At 42.2% G+C, this 21,568-nt stretch overlaps 1 protein-coding gene across 3 annotated transcripts in view; it reads left to right on the top strand.

The window, feature by feature from the left end:
• Positions 1 to 21,568, top strand: part of LOC117380209 (stAR-related lipid transfer protein 13-like) — a 67,922-nt gene that overhangs the window by 29,451 nt on the left and 16,903 nt on the right. For 2 of the 3 annotated variants that reach the window (XM_055225910.1, XM_033976970.2), the window contains exons 2-3: positions 18,298 to 18,369; positions 19,513 to 19,594. In XM_055225910.1, the coding sequence (XP_055081885.1) occupies positions 18,298 to 18,369; positions 19,513 to 19,594 (154 nt within the window). Of the gene's footprint in view, positions 1 to 14,006; positions 14,135 to 18,297; positions 18,370 to 19,512; positions 19,595 to 21,568 lie in introns of those variants that run through there. The other variant, XM_055225911.1, reaches the window with a different exon arrangement.

Here is a 21,568-nt window from a genome sequence, read left to right as displayed (position 1 = left end):
CTATAGCTGACCTGGGGCAGACTGACACACACAACACATTCATATTAGACCAGGTGGTTGAAGTATTTTGCCTAAAGACACAGAAACAGTAATAACTATGGTTATTCCACTCTATCCCACTGTGGCACCTGTATTCCTAGTTTACAAACTAGGTCTAACCATCAGAAATTACTTGATCTACATTGAGGGTGTAAGATGCTGCAGGGAAAGCATACGTGGAACAGCATAACCAAGTGGAGTCATAGTGTACAGAAACATCTGTGCATAGTACGGACTGGAGACCCCAAGATCAAAGTCAAACACCTCCAAAAGCAGTGGAGAATGAGCCCAGATCCTGTGGGACTTCAGAAATAGACCGACAAAATCGCGATGGACCAACCGGACATTGTGACCATGGATAAGCAACAGAACAAAGCCATCCAGAAAAGTGCAGTACTAGTATTTTGCAGTAAGAGCAAAGATACTGGAGAACCCTCAAGCTCCCAGGCCTCTGGAGAACCCAAGCTTGGAAAAAAGATGAGACCACCCACAAAGGGTGAAATTTATATGTATATATAATATTTTTTATATATAATATATGTAGCCTATAGCACTTGGACAGACAGGCAGAGTGAATGCAGCATCACTTAAACAGTGCCCTCTTAGTGCAGTGAGGACCCTCTCATTCTGTTTTGTTTTTTGTTTTGTTTTTTTGTTTTTACTACTTTCTACATTTGATATACAAACAGGAGACATAAAATATATGAAGCAAGATATATATAATTATGTAGTCAACTACATACTACCATACTAAATATTTTTAATGTTTTCTATTTAAATGCTCAGTGTCTCCTCCCTTTGCTTTATGGACAGCTGCAAGCTCTTGTGCTTCTTTCAATGAGCTTCATATTGAAGTCTCCTGAAATGGTTTTCACTTCACAGCTGCGCCTCAAGGTCAAGGAATGACAAAAGTGCAAAGCAGGGTTCAAAGCAAAGGCTAAAGAATATTTAAAAAAATCTTAAATCTGGATCAAGTTTGGAGTTATTTTGAGTGTATTTGTTTTGTTTGTACTACATTCATAGATTTGATGCTTCAGTGAGAATCTACAGGGAAATAATTATGGAAATAAAGAACCAAAAATTAAAGTCCAAACCTTTGCCTGGTATGGCACATTTGATTGAAATGGTCCGAAGTCAATGAGAAGTACAGTATTTGAAGTTCATATACGTGACTTGGATGTTATCTTCATACATCCAGCCCTTGTATCACTGCAGGCATCATCACCTCAGCTCTTACATAAGGAGAGATTTGTCCCAAGCTCTGGAACATTTTAATAAAGCACATTACTTCATGTGGAACAAAGAGAAGAGAGTTATGATATCTGGCCTCATATGGGTATTACATCTGCTCTATGTGTTCTTATCATGAGCAGAATCCACAAATGAGAAGTAAGCTTCAGGGAGGTACAGGCTCGTGAAATGAAGAGGAAATCTCACAAGCCAAAGTTGATGTTTTTAAGGCTTTAGAACAGGCTGTGCAAACACTAGAACATGCCTGGGAACATGGGAGCACAGCACCAGTTCCGCACTGGTCTGGGCACGGATCATGAAGTTTAGGCTTACTATATTTTGGTGAATATTGTGAAAAATGTAAATGCATAGTTTTTCTAATTGTGATAACGAGATATAAAAAGTGAGTTTTACAGTGTGCGGTCCACCTTTAGGCCTCCACCCTCAGGCCTCCACCTTCAGGCCTCTACCTTCAGGCTTCACCTTCAGACTCCACCTTCAGGCATCCATCTTCAGACCTCCACCCTCAGGCCTCCACACTCAGGCCTCCACCTTCAGGCCTCCAGCTTCAGGCTCCACCCTCAGGCCTCCAGCTTCAGGCTCCACCTTCAGGCCTCCAGCTTCAGGCTCCACCTTCAGGCCTCCAGCTTCAGGCTCCACCTTCAGGCCTCCACACTCAGGCCTCCAGCTTCAGGCTCCACTTTAGGGCTCCACCTCGAGTCTCCACCTTCAGGCCTTCACCTTCAGGAGTACTTTTTCCACCACTGGTTGTTTGACACTGCTGTGTCCCTTGTACGTGGAAGTAAAAAGGAACGGGAACAGAAATATGTCCCTTATTTCAGGCCCAGCACCGTTAAAGTATCGCTAAGCTAAATATTTGAATGCTAACTTTGAGGAGCTTTGTCATGTCTCTCAGTATTAGCTCAGCACAGTGAGCAGCAGTGTGATATTTCCCTGTGGAAATGTGAACTGCTCATCAATACATCAGAGTAGAGAGGGACAAAGTAAAGAGCTAACACACAGCAGTGCTAACACACACCTAAGATAACAAGCAAAGCAAACTCACACGCAAGCTAACAAACAAAGCTAACTCACACCCAAGCTAACAAACAAAGCTAATTCCATGGATCTCTTAAAATAACTGGATAGGATTTTCTTAGAGTCTGTCTCGAGTTGGATTGTGGCCAGTCATTGGTACCACAATGAAAAAAAATCTCTCCTGCCCAGAAAGGATTTTTCTCATAGAACACAATGCAATCACAAACTGCTCGTGCTCAGCTGACAGGGACTGACAGGGCATCTAGAGCTTTCACAAAGGTCCAGTTTTGTGGCGATTTTGACTTATTTTCAGATCATAAACTTTATCTCAGCTCAAAATCCGTCTATTGTCTTAAAACTATTATTTAGTCGTTAGCTCTGGCTACAATCTATGTCCACTCTAAGTAAGCTCAAGCTCTGATTGGTTCGAGTGGTCATGTGGTAAGACATGAACGAGCGATGTGAGTGAGCCCAACTGTCATGAATGAGCCGGAGGTTTAGAGCATGGTTCAGAAGTTCCTGGAAGCACAAACATTAGCATTTGTAATTTTTTTATTATTCCCTTGCCTCCTTCGTGGACGCTCACTCTCATGGCTCAGTCTCATGGGGGTAGCTCAATTGTGCATGGTCGATGGGCAGGACTGGACGTACCTAGCCGCTAAAGGCTAAACTCACGACATGTGCCACAGAACATGACCCATTGACATCAATGGGCGGCCAGATTTAGTTCCCGAGGCTTGGCTAACTCACATCAAAGCTAACGCCCTGCAATGTTAATGTTTGGATCAGAGTTGCCAAGTCTTCTTCTGTGTGGCAACATGCTCACTGTAACAGATTTGAGCCTTTTTCCAGTTTTCTTTCTGCTAATAAACCCAGTCATGACTGAAATACTACCTGTTAATATAATGGTAAATATGTGATTAAAATGCACTTTAGCTTCTTTTGCACTACACTGGGGGATTTGAACCTGCATCTTGGGCTGTGCTGTAATACGTCTATCTGTGTTCATCAAGGGCAATATTCAGAATTATACATGAGCTTCCAAACCAACAATTTCCGACAAAGTATAGTTGTGTTATTCTGCTGCTGTACATGAGACAGAGGAACTGTGTCATCACAGCTGCTGGCTCTTGTTGGGCTTCCATACATAATCTTTGACCTCATGGACAGGCTGGGGTCAACAACAACACGTCCAGTCCTCCTCACAGACTGTTTACTCTAAGATCAATGCTCTGTGATGGGGTTTGTCTGTCTGCACGAAAAGTAGGACACAACCAGACACAAGTATTTATCTGCTTCAAACTGAATTACGGGGAAAATGGTGAAGTGGCCTATGTTATTAAATCAAATCAGCAGAGATCAAAGATTCTTACAGCTCTTTACAGCACAAACATGGCCAGCCCTCTTCAGTGTCCCAGATAATTCAATTCAATAATCATAATTTTCATCACATCCGGAATAACTTAAACATGAGTGCTGCTAAAACCTATTTCTATGGTTATCACTATTGTTTAACTACTTGGTCTCTTGCCTGCCCCACAACCCTTAAAACCATTGTAAACCTCTATAAAAGAGGCCTAAAAATATTTGATAAAACACCCATTTCTCCCCACCGTTGTCATAGTCTGAAAAAGCATAGACTATTGGACTTTAACAACACGGTCAACCTTAAAAGAACTTACACACCTACACTCACTCACATCACCACAAAGGAGTACATTAAATATAAAGACAATTTAGCAAAGACCACACGTGCCACCATCAGAGGTAACCTGCTGATTCCCCACAGACGGACCTTTGGTCAGAATGTATTATCTGTCCAAGGTGGGAACCTGTGGAATAGTCTCCCGGTAACCCTGAGAGAATGTCCCACATACAGTTCTTTTAAAGCGCAAATGAAAAACTGGATATGGTCAAACCAAACATGCACTCATCTATAGTGGCAATGTGATTTTAACATATTTTGCATGTATGGGCAAATATGAAGGGAGTGGGTATTAAATGTAAATAATGGGGTCTGTGCAATGAATGTAATATGCAATTATGGGAACTGTGAAGTGAGTGGCATGTGCAATATTTTTGGATAGTGCAATAATGGGAACTGTTCAATGAGTGTAATGTGAAATGTGTGGAATGTGGAATGAGTGGAATGTGCAACTATGGGAATTGTGCAATTTTTATTTTGACCACTCTGTGACCCCAGCCCCTGGAAATTAGCCTTTGGCTATAATCTGTTGTGTTTACATTAATGTCTATCATGTCATGTCTGTTCATTTACATGCTTTGTCCCAACCAAATAAACAAATAAATACAATTTAAAAGTACATATTTAAATCACAATCAAACCATGAAAACACAAGTCACATACTTGTCTCCATGGAGATATTATTTACTGAAAATGCTCCACAGTATGGCATTGGCTTTTGCATTAATTTTATTTCATTTCAGGTAGTTTCCATCCATCCATCCATTTTCTTCCACTTATCCGGGGCCGGGTCGCGGGGGCAGCAGTCTAAGCAGGGACTCCCAGACTTCCCTCACCCCGGACACGTCCTCCAGCTCCTCCGGTGGGACCCCAAGGCATTCCCAGGCCAGCCGAGAGACATAGTCCCTCCAGCGTGTCCTGGGTCTTCCCCGGGGCCTCCTCCCGGTGGGACATGCCCAGAACACCTCCCTAGGGAGGCGTCCAGGAGGCATCCTGAGCAGATGCCCGAGCCACCTCAACTGGTTCCTCTCAACGTGTAGGAGCAGCGGCTTTACTCCGAGCTCCTCCCGTGTGACCGAGCTCCTCACCCTATCCCTAAGGGTGCGCCCGGCCACTCTGCGGAGGAAGCCCATTTCAGCCGCTTGTATCCGTGACCTTGTCCTTTCGGTCATTACCAAAGCTCATGACCATAGGTGAGGGTAGGAACGTAGATTGACCGGTAAATCGAGAGCTTCGCCTTCTGGCTCAGCTCCTTCTTTACCACAACGGACCGATACAGCGATCGCATCACTGCAGACGCTGCACCGATCCGCCTGTCAATCTCCCGCTCCATCCTTCCCTCACTCATGAACAAGACCCCGAGATACTTGAACTCCTCCACTTGGGGCAGAGACTCACCACCCACCTGGAGAGAGCAAACCACCTTTTTCTGGTGGAGAACCATGGCCTCGGATTTGGAGGAGCTGATTCTCATCCCAGCCGTTTCACACTCGGCTGCAAACCGCCCCAGTGCCTGCTGCAGGTCCTGGCTCGAAGAAGCCATCAGGACAACATCATCTGCAAACAGCAGAGATGAAATCCTGTGGTTCCCAAACCAGACCTGGTCTGGTGAGGGGTCCGGAGGGGGTCTGGTGAGGGTCTGGTGAGGGGGTCTCTAAAATATCTCTAAAATATCTTGAAAAACATGCTTTGTTATTGTGAGTGGGCTTGCCTCTCCACAGGGATAACCTATGACTTGGCATGGTATTGCCACCTGCTTGTGGCGACCTCAATGGAGGTACTTATGTTTACAGTGTAGAGTATACAGTGTGTCTCAAACTGTGATACACTCCTTCAGGTTGGATTTGGACAAATCTTCAGTTTGTGGGTTTATCTCATTTAGAGTTAATTTTATCCACTTTTCCTGTTTAAAACTACAGTGGAAATGATGTAGTCTACTTAGACATGGAATAGTCCTGTTATAGACATGTTATAAACCTGGTTTAGTCCTAGATTAGACCTGGAATAGTCCTGTTATAGACATGTTATAAACCTGGTTTAGTCCTAGATTAGACCTGGAATAGTCCTGTTATAGACCTGGCTTAGATCTGGTGGTACTCGGAAAGCCAAATCTTTCTTTGATAGTTCTCGGAGTGAAAAGTTTGAGAGCCTCTAGTTTAATGTCATACTCTGGAATATTCGAAGCAAAGCCACAACATCTCCATGGAGACAAGCAGGGGACTCTCTCCCTAGTCCTTTCACAAATCAGTGCTACTTACTGTATTTTACAACTTTTTTCTTCAACTTTTTTCAAATTTGGTGTAAAACTGTTATAAATACATAGGTACTACACTAAATAATGAAACATTTTCATGTTTTCCTCTGAGCATTTTTAGATGTTTGAATCCAAGCCAAATTTGAAACTAATTGCTGCTGGCAGTAGCTGGTAGCAGTAGCTGGTAGCACTAGCTGCTAGCGTTCTGTTGGCGTCTGTCCTCACACGCCCTCTCCGTCTTTCATTCAGGCTAATCGCCTCCGGATAACTCCACTATTCCCATGGACGACCCCTGCTCTCTGGAACAATCCCACTTCAGGCCACTCACTTGTATTAGTGGACATTTTGTTTTGGTGTCTTAGCAACAAGTCCCGCAGGCTAGAACATTTAAAGAGGGTGTAGTGCAAAATGAAGTCTTTCTGTTTTGATGTGGAATAGTTGTACCTAAATACATGTACTGTAAATACATATTCAGAATAATTCTTTTGAGTAACTGTATTTTGGTACAGTAAAGGGTTAGGTTTTACTGTATTGTCTCCATAGGGAAATTTCTCTTCGGCATTTGACCCACTGGGGCATTTTCTCAGGAGTGCCTCAGTGTAGCATTACCTTAGATCAGGGGCGTCAAACACATTTTCACCGAGGGCCACATTAGTAAAAGGGCTGCTCTCAAAGGGCCAGATGTAAAATAAATGTAACGACTTTTTTAACTTGTTAATTAACTGTTTCTCTATTTATTACTTATTCAAGTTACAAATATTGTAAACGCATTTGCCTAGATGTAAAAATATGTAACTGTGTATCTCCTGATAAAATGACATTTTAAGACCATCATACCTTTTTAATTTACCCTGTCGAGGGCAACATAAAATGATGTGGAGGGCCACATTTGGCCTTGAGTTTGACACATGTGCCTTAGATGGAGGATTTGACCTATTGTGCATGTTTTGATTGATGGGGGAAGCTGGAGGAAACCCATGCAGACACAGAGAGAACATGCAAACTTCACCCAAACACAAGGAAAACATGCAAACTCCACCCAGACACAGAAAGAACATGCAAACTCCACACAGACATATAAAGAACATGCAACTCCACACAGACACAGAAAGAACATGCAAATTTCACACAGACACCACACAGACACAGGGAGAGCATGCAAACTGCACACAGACATAGGAGCGAACATGCAAACTCCACACAGATAGAGGTAGAACATGCAAACTCCACACAAACACAGAAAAACATTCAAACTCCACACAGACATATAGAGAACATGCAAACTCCACACAGACATATAGAGACCATGCAACTCCACACAGACACAGAAAGAACATGCAAATTCCACACAGACCCAGGACGAACATGCAAACTCCACACAGACATTGAGAGAACATGCAAACTCCACACAAACACAGAGAAAACATGCAAACAGACACAGATAGAACATGCAAACTCCACACAGACACAGGAAGAACATGCAAACTCCACACAGACATAAGGGAGAACATGCTAAATCCACAGAGACACAGAGAGAACATGTAAACTCCACACACACTCCAGTGTCACTGCATCAGTGTCATAAATGTTTTCTTCTTCTACTGTTACTGTGCAGAGTCAAAGGTGCTTTCCAGCACTAGTTCACACAGGCCTTTACCAGTCATCATGTTTTTAAAGGAGGCAAATATTCCATGTTATAATAAAGGTACATTGTCATTTTTTAGGCCATTGAAGTCAGAGTAACAATAGTGAGGAAGAGAAGGAGGAGGAAGAGGAGGAGGAGGAAGAGAAGGAGAAAGAGGAGGAGGAGGATGTCTTTGGTTGATTCGACACCTGCATCTGTATTATGACTGTGACATGACATCAGGGGCGATGTGAATCACACACACACACAGAGACACACTCACGCGCACACAGCACACACAGACACACACAGCACGCAGAGACTCACAGCACACACACACAGACACACATAGCACACACACAGACACACAAAGCACACACACCAAACACACAGCACACACAGAGAGACACAGAGACACAGCAGAGAAACACAGAACAGACAGAAGACAGAGCAGACAGAGCAAACAGAGATGTTTGTCTGGGCACGCTCCCGTCCTCACCATGACACATGTTTAAGTGGAGGTTGGCGCTGATATCACTGAGTCACACTGGCTTCAAAGAATGCTGTTTACACTGAAGAGAGGAAAGGCCTCAGGGCGATTTTAACCCTGTTCCAAACCAGCCCCCACTGTCCCTCTGAGGCCAGTCATGTCACCATGACCAGCAGTGCTCTAACTATATATACTGTCATATGTAACTCTAACTCTATATACTCTCATATATAACTCTATATACTCTCATATTTACCTCTAACTCTACTGCTACTTTCCACCAGTCCCTGAGCAGGTGAACACACACATTAAAAATACACATTTAATTACAATTACGTTATAAAACAATTCATCATTAACATTAGCAGTTAAATATAATAAAATGTCCCCATGTTTAGTACATGATGTTTCCTACAGCCCACACCAATATAAAAAATCATTATGTGCAGGCTCTGTGATGGGAAATCACTGAATACCAGGTGCCACAGTGGGGCACCAGTGGCTCTAGAGGAAACTGTTGCTGTGTTGTGCTGTTGCATGACACTTCACCCATGTGTCCTAGTAATGTGGTGTGCAGGAGTGCTGGTGGTCAGAAGGGCCGATGGAACAGATAGGCAGCCTTGCCTCTGCCAGTATGCCCCAGGGCGGCTGTGGCTACAATTCTATCTTATCGTCAGAGTGTGGAGTGAATAAATGCTTTTTAAAATGCTCTGGGTGTGGGGAAAGGTGCTAAATAATTAATATAATGAATTAATTTATTAATATTATGTGCTGCTACTGTATATTCACTTCATTATAATAAACCTGCCTAAATCTCAAACCATTTTCACCATTTTCTGTGTCTCCTGTGAGCTGTGTCACTGTCCTTCATCAGAGACTCTGAATGTGTCATGGCTCATGGCTCTTCATCCAACACATTTACCAACTCCATCTGACCCTTGAAGTCATCACACCTCCTCAGTGACATCACTCTTCCTGTTGGCTCCTGACACAGTGTGTGGGTATATTTTGGGCATGAGGCATCAGATGTGGCGTTTTTGGCAGACAGGCTGTGGAGCCTGTGATTCCCCGACCTGTGGTTTTACAGTAAAGCTCACGGATCTGTTAACCCTGCGTCTGCCAGAGTATACTGCTGTGTTAACCCTGCATCTGCCTGAGTGTACTGTTCTCTGTTAACCCCGCGTCCCCCTGAGTATACTGCTCTGTTAACCCTGCGTCTGCCTGAGTATACTGTTCACTGTTCTGGTCCAGGTGTGTGAGAGGGGAGAGAGATGATTGTGTTTAGCTTTGATGCATTGGTCTGCTCTGCCTGATTCACTGCTGTCTCCGTCTAGTCTCAAATTTTATGACAAAAACTCCCAAGTATAGACAAGGTAAGACTATCAAAAGAACTCTGACTCACTTTAAATGATCTAAATACATGTTTAGGTATTTTTGTCGGAAACAATATACACCCATTCATCTTTCACTACCATGGAAGACCTTCACTAGACCTTCAATAGAATCATTTGGTTCATTTCAGTGACATAACTCCATTACCCTGTTCATGAGTCCAGTAAGAGGGGACTTCACATTCTCTGTAGTAGTCATTTTCAATTTATCACAAAACAATGCTCGGAAAGTCCAGCGAAATCATCTCCGAGAAACTCAAATATTCCAGGTTTATTTAAGAGAGCTTTGAGTGGTCATGTGCATACCTTTGTTAATGTTATTAGTGCAGTTAATGTGCGTCACTGTACTAGGCCTCATATCCACTCAAGCTGCAGTTCAGTGGGCTCGTCGGAAAAGGAAACCGACCCACATCTGGAAGTCTACTTACTCATTTATGGACGGGATGAATTGTTACAAAATTGCCCTTCATGGAAACAGCTATTAAAGGAGGTGTATACTGCTTTATAACAACTTTTAAAGGGTCCATATTACACAATGGACTCTTGTGAGTTTTAAGCCATGATATAATGTGTTTACCTTCTCAAAAACATGCCTGGAGTTGTGTTTTATTTAATTCACACATATTTGAGTAACCCATTATTATTAGTCTGTCTACATCTCCAAAGTTCAAAATGCTCTGTTTCACCTTGTGATGTCATGTAGTGGCAGTTTTCAAGTTAACCTGTGTTAGCCTGAAGAGTTTTAGATGTCATCCATGCATGTTTGAGTAATATAGCGATCTCTCCCAGGCCCTATTGAAAATCTCCATAGGGTTAGCAATACAATTCTGTGCAAGGCTCCGCCCACAAGCCAACATCTTCCATGCTCCCACCCAACAATTCTCCATAAATATAAAAACATGATACAAAACTGTACACAGCAATTTGACAAAACTGATGTGTTGTGCAGTAGTTTCATTAGTGGTATGCACAGCAATTGTGTCGTGAAGGCGCTCTGAAGGGGGAGTGACTTAATGCGGAGAGCAAAGGGAGGGGGGACTCAGAGAGTCATAAACAAAAGGGAAACTTCTAAAACATGTTAATACGTTGTTTTTGGCAAATTTAGCTATTTCAAAACAATAAAAGGAAACACAGTGATCTAAATATGTTGTGTTACAGTTAATACCCCAAAGAAGTAAAATACCCCCTTTTTAATAGCCCATAGAAGTAAAATACTCTCATTTAATATTCCATACAAGTAAAACAGCCTCTCTTTAATACCCCTTAAAAGTAAAATACCCTCTCTTTCATTGTAGCCGTCAGATGAAACCAAATAAGGCAAACAGAGCTCGTCAAGATGGTTATCTGTGTGTCCAGCCCACTCAGAGTGACACCATTCACCGGGACTACACTGGAATTCAAATAGTCCTGCTGTTTTATTCATTGAGCTGAACAAAGCCGTACCAGAGAAATGTCAGCCATTATGATAAATCATGGGGTCATGTTTGGATCTGAGATGAGTTTAAGATCATTTCCGGAAAATGGGACACACATTATTATTTATAACTATATCATAATCATATCTTGGATATATAAGTGGACGTAGCTCACCTGCTAGCTACCGGATTCCAAATAGGAAGTGATCATGGGCGCGCTTCCAGCTCCATTGACTCCAATTCACTTTACATTGAAAAAGTGTGGCTCCTCTCTCTGTAACTGTTGCTGTCAGACTTGTCATTTTGGTCTTAAAATGTTCGTGTTAACCCGATCTAGATGATCCTGGGGTTGTTATTTCGCTATTGTGACGGTAAATCAAGATATGCACATTAATTACAGACAAATCAGAGGCTTTCTTTACTGAAGGTCACTCCTGCCAGCATTAGCAACAGATTTGACTCACAGCATTGCAATGCCCCCGCTAACCAGCTAAACCAGCGTTGTGGACAGGAAGGGACGTTACATTCAGCAGCCACACTCTTGATTGGCTCTTTGGTTGCCATGATACTTGTCATCAGAATTCCAAATAACTCGGCTCCAAATTGGCCCCTATAACTGCTGGCAGTTATAGGGGCCAATTTGGAGCCGAGTTATTTGATGAGCTTCATTTGACTGGAGCGGAACGCTATGCATGATGTCACACTCACTTACTCCACTTCTTTATACAGTCTATGGTTATAATAATCACACTTTTGCATTATTTCATTGTAAACACCAATATTTATCTGAAATGCATCAATAACTGAAACCATCTGCCGACCACACGTCTTTTGAACTTTATGAACCATCACAAATAATTACAGAACAGTGGGTGGAGAAAAGGGATAGGTCAAAACAAACATTTTCCAAGCCCAAGTCTCAGGACAGTATTGGATTACTCAAGCATGATTCAATGAAAATACAACTTGGAGTAACTGATGAAGAAACATCGTTATAACATGGCTGATCTGACAGTGAGTACACTACAGCCACTTCTGGACAAAAGGACAAAAGCCTCGACCGTTAAAGGTCAGAATGTTCCATGGTCCATTAGCATGATCTAGGGAGAATATCTCACTGTGAGGTGAGATATGCCTGTACAGGTTAGCTGAGGCTAGCACTACATGCTAGAGGGAATCGGGGATAGATGGTCCTGTTCACGCGGAGCTCTTCTGCTGTTACTGGAGCTCTTGTGTTTACTGCTGATTGTCACAGACGCAGTGAGAGGAGGGCTCACTCTGACCAAGACTACAGAATATCAGACAAGCTGTATCAGTGGCAGCTTGTCTGTGGTTGTTCGACGGCTCTAAGTTTGATCTCTGTCCCACTCTCACTCTGAGGCTGATCCACCATTTTGAGCTAAGACTCAAGATTTTCCCCACTATCAGAAGACAAGTGAACAAAATTATGAAGTGGACTAATTTCCGAACATGTTTGTACAAATCTGAACTACAGGGTCAGACGCTTTTATGCAGAATAACACAGAGAAATGATGGAACTTCGAAAACTGCAGCCTTGTGATTCACTAATTGCTTCCATTCAAATTTTCTTGCAGTCCTAGTCTATTGTATACTACTCCTTTCAGCAGCGCTAGCCTTAGCCTGTGACTCAGTGGATGCAGACTACTAGCGGCTAACGTGATGTCATGGTTTTCCCCGGCTGGTTGGCTCCTCTGCACACCACACTTTTCCACTGAAGCTGTAGAAACATCTGGAGAGGGTGGGCACAATGACTTTAGCACTTGTGCTGTCAGCACAGGTGAAATATGCTAGGCTACAATGATGTGGAGTAAATGCCTCTAGCTAACATGGAGCGGAGATGAATGCACATTGTGGCTTATTTTAGATCACGTTTGTTTTGAATCCTGGGTCACTGGGTCTGGTTAGGTCTAAGTTTAGCCTGGGTTTTGCTTGGAAGTGAACTTTTTATTAGCTGTGGTTCAAACTACTTAGTCCTGGTTTAGCGATTCGGATGAGGTCATTCAGGGTTTAGTCCTGTATAAAAGGGTTGGTTTTAATGATAAAGACGTACTTACTGTCTACCCTACGCATTTTTTAAATTTTCTCCCTGTCACGACCAGATAAATATTGTGACAATGATGGTGAAGTGTCTTGCTCAGGGACACAACAGCAGTATATGATAATAACTTTATCAAGTGTTAAAGGGACTATACCCAATTCGATTTTTTTCCATGTAATAAAGTACATTTAGTTTGGCCCCAGTAGAGATATTTTGTAAAAGCAGCAAACCAGACCAGAAGTGTTTTTAAAAGTCCGTGAACCAGGAAGTAAAGCGGGAAGAACGCTCTGAGTGAGTTTGAGTCACTAAAATAAACTGCTGTTTTTCCCATAAAAGATGCATATGGAGGCTCATGTGACAGTAGTGCAGCTACTGTTTTCTTCTCAGTGTTTGGTTATATTTGTTGAATAAGATTCTACTTGAATGAAAATACTGGACATATTTTTATGACGAGCGTAGGCGATACTGCCCTTTGCCTCTCCCCCTCCCTCCATCCCACACTCTTTCACTCCTTTTCCTCCCTCTCTCATTCTGGATTGGGCACACATGTAAAGCCCTTTTCCTCTCTCCTTCTCTCTCTCCTTCCCTCCCTCCCTCTCTCTCTTCGCCTGCGCTCTCTCTCTCCCTTCCCTTTGACATCTCTCTCTCTCTTTCTCTCTCTCTCTCTCTCTCTCCTTCTCCCACCCCGTCTCCTCCCCTCCCTTCCTCTCTCTCCTTCCCTCCCTCTCTTACTGTGACTGGCTGACTGTCGAGAGAGGCAGAAGTCTTTTAGTGTGGGCTGTGTGGAGAGCAGTAAGAATGTGTCTTGCTGTGGGAAGAAGCCAGATGCCCTGACATGTTCGTGAAGGATTTATGCTCCAGAGGAAACGACACAAGATGAAAATAACTCGTGAGTGAATAGACATAGTGTGCTGTGTAATGATTACAGTATTACTGTGTACTTTTACTATTATGAAATGATTACAGTATTACTGTGTACTTTTACTACTATGAAACAATTACAATATTACTGTGTACTTTTACTACTAAATAATTACAGTATTACTGTGTACTTTTACTACTATGAAATTATTACAGTATTACTGTGTTCTTTTATTATTGCTTTAGCTATATTCCTATGTACAAGCAGGTTTATCCTTGAGTGAGATGTGGTGACTGTTGTGTGTTGTACAACTGTAGAAGTAACTATTGTGTTTGTATGAACTGTTGTATGTTTGTATGTCTGTGGAGGGGATCAGCCTTTATAGAGAGAGGTGGGAAGCCAAAAATGTACTCAAGTAATAGTAACATTACTTTAAAATAATATTACTCAAGGAGAAGTACAAGTAGTGGTCCACGAAATTACTCCAGTAAGAGTAAAAAAGTACTTGTGAAAAGTACTACTCGAGTAATTGTTGGGACGTATCGTCTTTATTGAGCAGTTTAATGCCACACACTCTGGAACATTTCAGGCATAGCAATAATGTCTCCATGGAGCCAAGCTAGTGGCAAGCCCTCTAATAGAGAAGTTCCAGAGTGCTTCATTTGAATAGTCTGTGTAACTAAATACTACTTTTACTTCATTGGTATTTGATAGGGTATTTGGACTGCCACACTTCCTATGCTGGTGCGCTATGGAGTGAAGCAATTCAAATGAGTCTAAAACAACAGTTATTAGCTTTGACTTTGAAATTAGTCTTAGTAAAGGTGTGAAATAAGCATCGGTCTTTACAGGAGTACGTTTGTGTTATCTGTTCTGTTTCCTCATCACAAACATACCTGGATTTGTGGTTTGTTTTATTCACACGTTTATATGTTCCATATATATATATATAGATAGATATATATATATAGATATATAGATATATAGATATATTTATTATTTATTTATTTATTTTTATTATTATTTTTTTCCAAGCCACCATTTTAATAATAAATGTGGAATCGGTATGTTAGCAAAAAATGAAATGGAGATAAATAAATTAAAAGGTAGGAGAAGAGAGAGAGGAAGAGAAAAGAGGAGAAAGTGAATGGGGTGGGGCCTGGTTTATTCTGGGATATACTTGGCTCATCTGTAGTTTTTATCTAGATTTATGTTTAATCCTTTGTTTAATCGTGGCTTTAGTCTGAGTTTACAGCTGCTAAATCCAGAAACCCTTGAGTCTGTACAACTGTAACTGTCACTTTAGAATCTGAATAATAGAAGCAGCTTCATAATAACAAGACAACACATTCATACAGTTTAAACCATTCCTCTGCAGTATTAATAAACTAGTTTTTCAGTTTGAACTTTTGGTAACTTTACTTTTCCACAAAAGAATTTAAAGGAACATGTGTGAGATTATATTAAGCCTAAACTTAAGCAGTATGATGTATATATCTTACATTCAAGACAAATCTACCTTGAAATATATTCTTACTGCGATGTGATATGTTCACCTCTCCACAAATCTGACCTGTAACTGTATCCTTGGATGAGCGGGTGGCAAAAGTTACATCTGTATCACAGTAGTATCCCCACAAAAATGAAAAAAAGAAAATAAAAGAAGAGAAAATAATGCATTGTGTGTTATTCAAATAATAATAATTATTATTTGATAATGATATAATGATATACATAACAGTCCCATAGTGATAATCTCACATTTCACTTGCTCACTGCACCTGCTGGCTCAGCTCTGGTCGCCCTCGTCATCCTCAGGGCGTCATCAGGGCGTCATCAGGGCATCTCAGGGCAATATCGGGGCATCCGCAGGGCGTCCGCAGGGTGTCTTCAGGGTGTCCTCAGGGTGTCCTCATGACATCTCAGTGCGTCCTCAGGGTGTCTCGTATCTCTCCTTTATCTGTCTTATTCTTTATTGTTTATTACATAACTTGTCTATACGATATCACACTTTGTACACCTCTGTATATTGTTAGGCATAGACACGCTTCCCTCTCCTTTGTCAAAGTGAAAGTTGAGCTTTTGGACACTTAAGCTGCAGTTTCTGAAGCGTCCACACACCTATGTCTCTGCCCAGGTCTTTTCATCCGTCTGCGGTATCCTCAGATGGAGGACAGGAGGAGAGAGGACATAATGTCTCGGGATTGTGTTACAGAATGCCAAACACAGAGGAATTCCCAGCTCAAGTTACAGGGATGCGCTGGGACAATGTGGATTGTAAACATGGGATTTAAGAGGGACGTGTTAAAATGAACGTTGCAGACTTTATATCATGTAGGTTTGAGCCGTTTATTAGCCAGTATGGTATGGACAGAATACTATCATACCCATACTCCCATAAACTACTTTTAAAAGAAACTTGAATATTTATATTGGTTTAACTTTGGACAAACTGAAACTGAAATGAAAAGGAGGTATGAAAATATAATCCTGATACTGTCCAAAACATATTTGTATATTAATAGCTAACATAGCTAATATGTGAGTCTGCACTCACAGTGAGCTTGTTTGTCAGCATTAGCATGAGTGCTTCTATTCGCTAAAGTCAGTGCAACTGTTGATGTCAGTGTGAACGCAGCAGTGGCGGCTGCATTCAAGGACACAGACTAATGCTAATATTTGTTCAGTTGGCCGTGTTAGCCCGCACGCTACTTCAAAGTCACTTTTTATCGATCTTTGGCACAGAGAAGATGTTTTCTGGTCAGTGTGAATCAAACTATTCAGGTCAGTAGGAAAGAGAGTGAGACACATCCACTATGAAACAGGAGACAGTGGCAGAGTTGTGAACACAGATGGGACTATTCTGGATCTTATAATGGAACATCCGATCTGGTGAGAGTTATTAGCATGTTTTTGTTGCCAGTGGAATCGATACTGTTTTTGTTAGTTTCTGCAAATTTGATATGCTCTTTTTATTAATTTCTTTCTTACTATCTCAGTCTGGTTCTACAATTATAACTAGCACATTTACAGGCAGTATTTTTTGTACAAAATGAATTCTCTTTTGTGCATTTTTAGTGATGGCTGTGAAGGCACAGGTCAGGTTTTTGTTCTGTTTATGTAATTCTTGTCAGTATTGACACTTCAAATGAATATCTTGTTTTGATACTAGTTTTAGTGTTGTTTAGTAGCAACATCAAACACATTAAGTTTAGTGCTCTAACTCAACAAGCGGGCACCATTTAACAAACATATGAGCCACTGTTTACACAAAAGATTAAGAATAGAGTTTGGGAAGGAACATCGGCCATGTTTGTGGCTGTAGTGCAAAATTATGTTCTGAAGTGAACAAAAGTGAAGTGGAAGAGCCTGACTGCTGAATCACTGCTGTAAATACATGTGCTCTCTGTAGTGTCAGAATACTACTGAATGAACACTAAGGCTAATGTTTAGCATCTTGAAATCTCCACTTTTTTAACATCAGACTTACTGAATATTCTGTGAGGTGTGACGTCACAATCTCTGTATTCATTATATTCCAAAAATCTACATTCTGAATGGAATGTATTTCTACAGCACATTTACAAATAAAGGCATTTCCCAAGTATGGCACAGAGAGGAGAAAAAAGGTAAAATGGGAACACCAGTGTAAAAACAAATAAACCATGATCATTTTAGAGAGATTTTTCTATGCTAGGTTTAAGTATTTTTCCCAACACACACTCTGGTTTACAACATATTAAAAAAGACGATAGTAACTAAGAGCATTTATCCACTGACCCACAGGTTGGGGTGCGATTCCACCTCCCACAGATGAATACTGTTGTTGTGTCATTGGGCAAGACACTTAACCCAACTGGCCCCCAGTGTCTTCGCATCAAGTGGTTCCTTGATGTAAAACGCTTTGAGCCTTGAAGGTGGAAAGCCGCTATATAAAAATGTGCAACCTTCTCCATTCAATCTACTGCATATTGTGTTTACATGATATCAACACATATATAAGGTTACAAGGTCTATACACAAGTCTTTAAAATATGTCCAGGGCCAACGTGTTGCCACATACTTCCAACTAAACCTGTCACTTGCATATGATATTTGACTCTACACCTAGATGCCCGCCCTCTGCTCTCCTGGTCACATTGTCTCTTCCTCTGCTGCGGTTGACATAATGTTCTTTGTGTGTGTTTCAGAGATTGAGGCTAAAGAGGCGTGTGATTGGCTGCGTGCTGCTGGTTTCCCTCAGTACGCACAGCTCTTTGAAGGTAACACACAAACACATACGACAACATGCTTTACACTGATGGATCACCCTGAACATGATGGAGTACGACTCCAGCCACAGCAGTTTAGACTCATTCACTCACACCACATACACAGGGCTCAGAGGGTCTTATACAACTACAGTCTGCACTAGACTAGAGCCACTGCTTCCAGTGCATCCCAGTACATCCCAATACATCCCGTTATACACCAGTACACATTAGTACATCCCAATACATCCCAGTGAACACCAGTACATCCCAGAGGCCACAGTGGGTCAGGGAGTAGAGCACATGTCCACCCAAAGGTCAGGGAATTTAATTATTCTTACGTAGTATGACTGTGCTGTATGAGCGAATGATTGGTGGTGGTCGGAGGGGCCGATAGTGTAGATTCGTGGCCTTGCTTCCATCCCAGGGCAAATGTAGCCTGGAATGTGACTGAGTGTGGAGTGAATGAATAAAGACTACAGTGTAGTGCTTCGAGATACTCTGAGACAGGCCTGTAAAGCACATATCAAGAGTAAAGCTTTATTAAAAACATCTGAGCTCAGATGAGGTCAGCCATTCTCATTTGTAGAAAATGAAAGTTAAGTGGTCACATTGAGAATTAAGTTTGATTTTGACAGAGCTTCTTTCACTGCACTATTACATAACAGGCTCATATGCTCTGTATGGAACATCTTACAGTAGATACCAGTACCTCTCCTCTTTATCCAAACCTCTCCTTATGAAGCCAGTCCAGTCCCCATTCTGATGCTCTGTGGACAGAAGACAAAAGAGGGATTCTGAAGGAGAGAAGTTCTGGAATCTGTTTTTCCCGGAGGTCAGGAATTACAAATGTCAGAGATGATGTATTCTATTCTTGGGCTGAAATGGGGACTCCATGATCCATGTGTGAGGGAACAGTGCAGGGCTTGTGTCACGCGTTCCACTGCTCGTCATGAAAACATTACTGTCACGAATGCAGTGTCTTTGTGGAAATGCTCTAGAAGTTACATAAGACAAGGCCACGCTAAACAACGACGTAATGCTGCCTTCTGTCTGTTTGGATCAGTCACAAACCAGTTTAGCATCATTATACAAGACTGCCGTGGTTTAATTCCAATGTCTTCTAAAAATGTGACTTCTCCTCTTGTATTCCAGATTCCCAGTTCCCCATCGACATCAGGCCTGTGAAGAAAGACCATGACTTTCTGGATAAAGACCTGGTAGAACCTCTCTGCAGGTAACTCTTCGGTTCATTGGAGACTAGTGTACCTGGAGGTGTTGCCATGCGCAGAGTAGAATCAAATCTCACTTAAGTTCATTCACAATCACTCATAATGTTGGAGTGTTTCCGGAACAACTTCTGAACCAGCTGAGGAGGCAAAACACTCATGACTGTGAGAATGACCCACACATGTTAAACCCATGCTGTATAAAAATGTGACCATTCACATATCCACACACCATTATTGCTGTAAATTCGTCACATTTTAATGGGTGTTGTGCTGTGGAATATTTTTAACCCCAAAAAGTGTCCTCCTTCAGAGTGCTATCACAACATAATCAGTGTGCTGTCACTTCCACTATCATGTTTAGTATATTTATGGAGAATTATCGTGTGGGAGCATGGGTGGCATAGACTTGTGAGTGGAGCATTGGACAGAATCTTACTGCTAAGAATAAGAAGGGTTTGAAAAGGACCTGGGAGAGCTCGCTAGATAACTCAAACATGCATGGACCTAAACCTCTAAAACCCTCTTCAGGCATGTTTTGATGAGAGAACAACATGGTAGAGTGTTCAAAAAACTATATTTTGCATAATACCCCTTCTTTAAGCCCATAAAAACAGCTAAATGTCTTGTCTTGTTCACATTATCTGGCCTATTACTCAGTGCCTGTGTGGCAGAGGTCATTGCAATCATCGTGAGGAGTACCTAGATTTGTCTATTTATTTTTTTAAGATTGCTGCAGGAAAAGCACTCATACACAGGGAGAACATGCAAACTCCACAGTGCTAGTCACCCAGACACAGGGAGAACATGCAAACTCTGCAGTAACAGACACCCAGACACAGTAAGAACATGCAAACTCTGAAGTGACAGACATCCAGACAGGCAAACTCCGCAGTGACAGACACCCAGATGCAGTGACAGATACGCAGTCACAGAGAGAACATGCAAACTCCACCGTGACAGACACCCAGACACACGAAAAACATGTAAACTCCCAGTGACAGACACCCAGTCACAGGAAGAACATGCAAACTCCGCAGTGACAGACACCCAGTCGCAGAAAGAACATGCAAACTTTGTAGTGACAGACACTTAGATGCAGTGAGAGACACATGTAGAACATGCAAACTCTGCAGTGACAGACATTCAGACACAGGGGGAACATGCAAACTCCACAGTGACAGACACCCAGATGCAGTGACAGACACCCAGATACAGGGTGAACATGCAAATTCCACAGTGACAGACTCTCAGATGCAGTGACAGACACAGGGAGAACATGCAAACTCTGCAGTGACAGACACCCAGACACAGAGAGAACATGCAAACTCCCCAGTAACAGACACCCAGACACAAAGAGAACATACAAATGCCACAGTGACAGACACCTAGATGCAGTGGCAGACACCCAGTCACAGGGAGAACATGCAAACTTTGCAGTGACAGACACCCAGATACAGGGTGAACATGCAAACTTCGCAGTGCCAGACACCCATACACAGGAAGAGCATGCAAACTCCACAGTGACAGACACCCAGTCACAGAAAGAACATGCAAACTTCGTAGTGACAGACACTCAGATGCAGTGACAGACACAGGGAGAACATGCAAACTCTGCAGTGACAGACACTCAGACACAGGGGGAACATGCAAACTCCTCAGTGACAGACACCCAGATGCAGTGACAGACACCCAGGCACAGGGAGAACATGCAAACTCCACAGTGACAAACACCCAGACACAGAGAGAACATGCAAACTTCGCAGTGCCAGACACCCAGACACAGGGAGAACATGCAAATGCCACAGTGTCAGACACCTAGATGCAGTTACAGATGCCTAGTCACAGGGAGAGCATGCAAACTCTGCAGTGACAGACACCCAGGCACAGGGGGACATGCAAACTCCACAGTGACAGACACCCAGACACAGGGAGAACATGCAAACACTGCAGTGCCAGATACCCAGACACAGGGAGAACAT

This window comes from Periophthalmus magnuspinnatus, chromosome 13 (genome assembly GCF_009829125.3).
Source record: "Periophthalmus magnuspinnatus isolate fPerMag1 chromosome 13, fPerMag1.2.pri, whole genome shotgun sequence".
In the NCBI taxonomy this organism is placed as follows: domain Eukaryota; kingdom Metazoa; phylum Chordata; class Actinopteri; order Gobiiformes; family Gobiidae; genus Periophthalmus; species Periophthalmus magnuspinnatus.
Note: the sequence above shows the minus strand (reverse complement) of the source record. Positions and strands in the feature narration are given on the sequence as shown.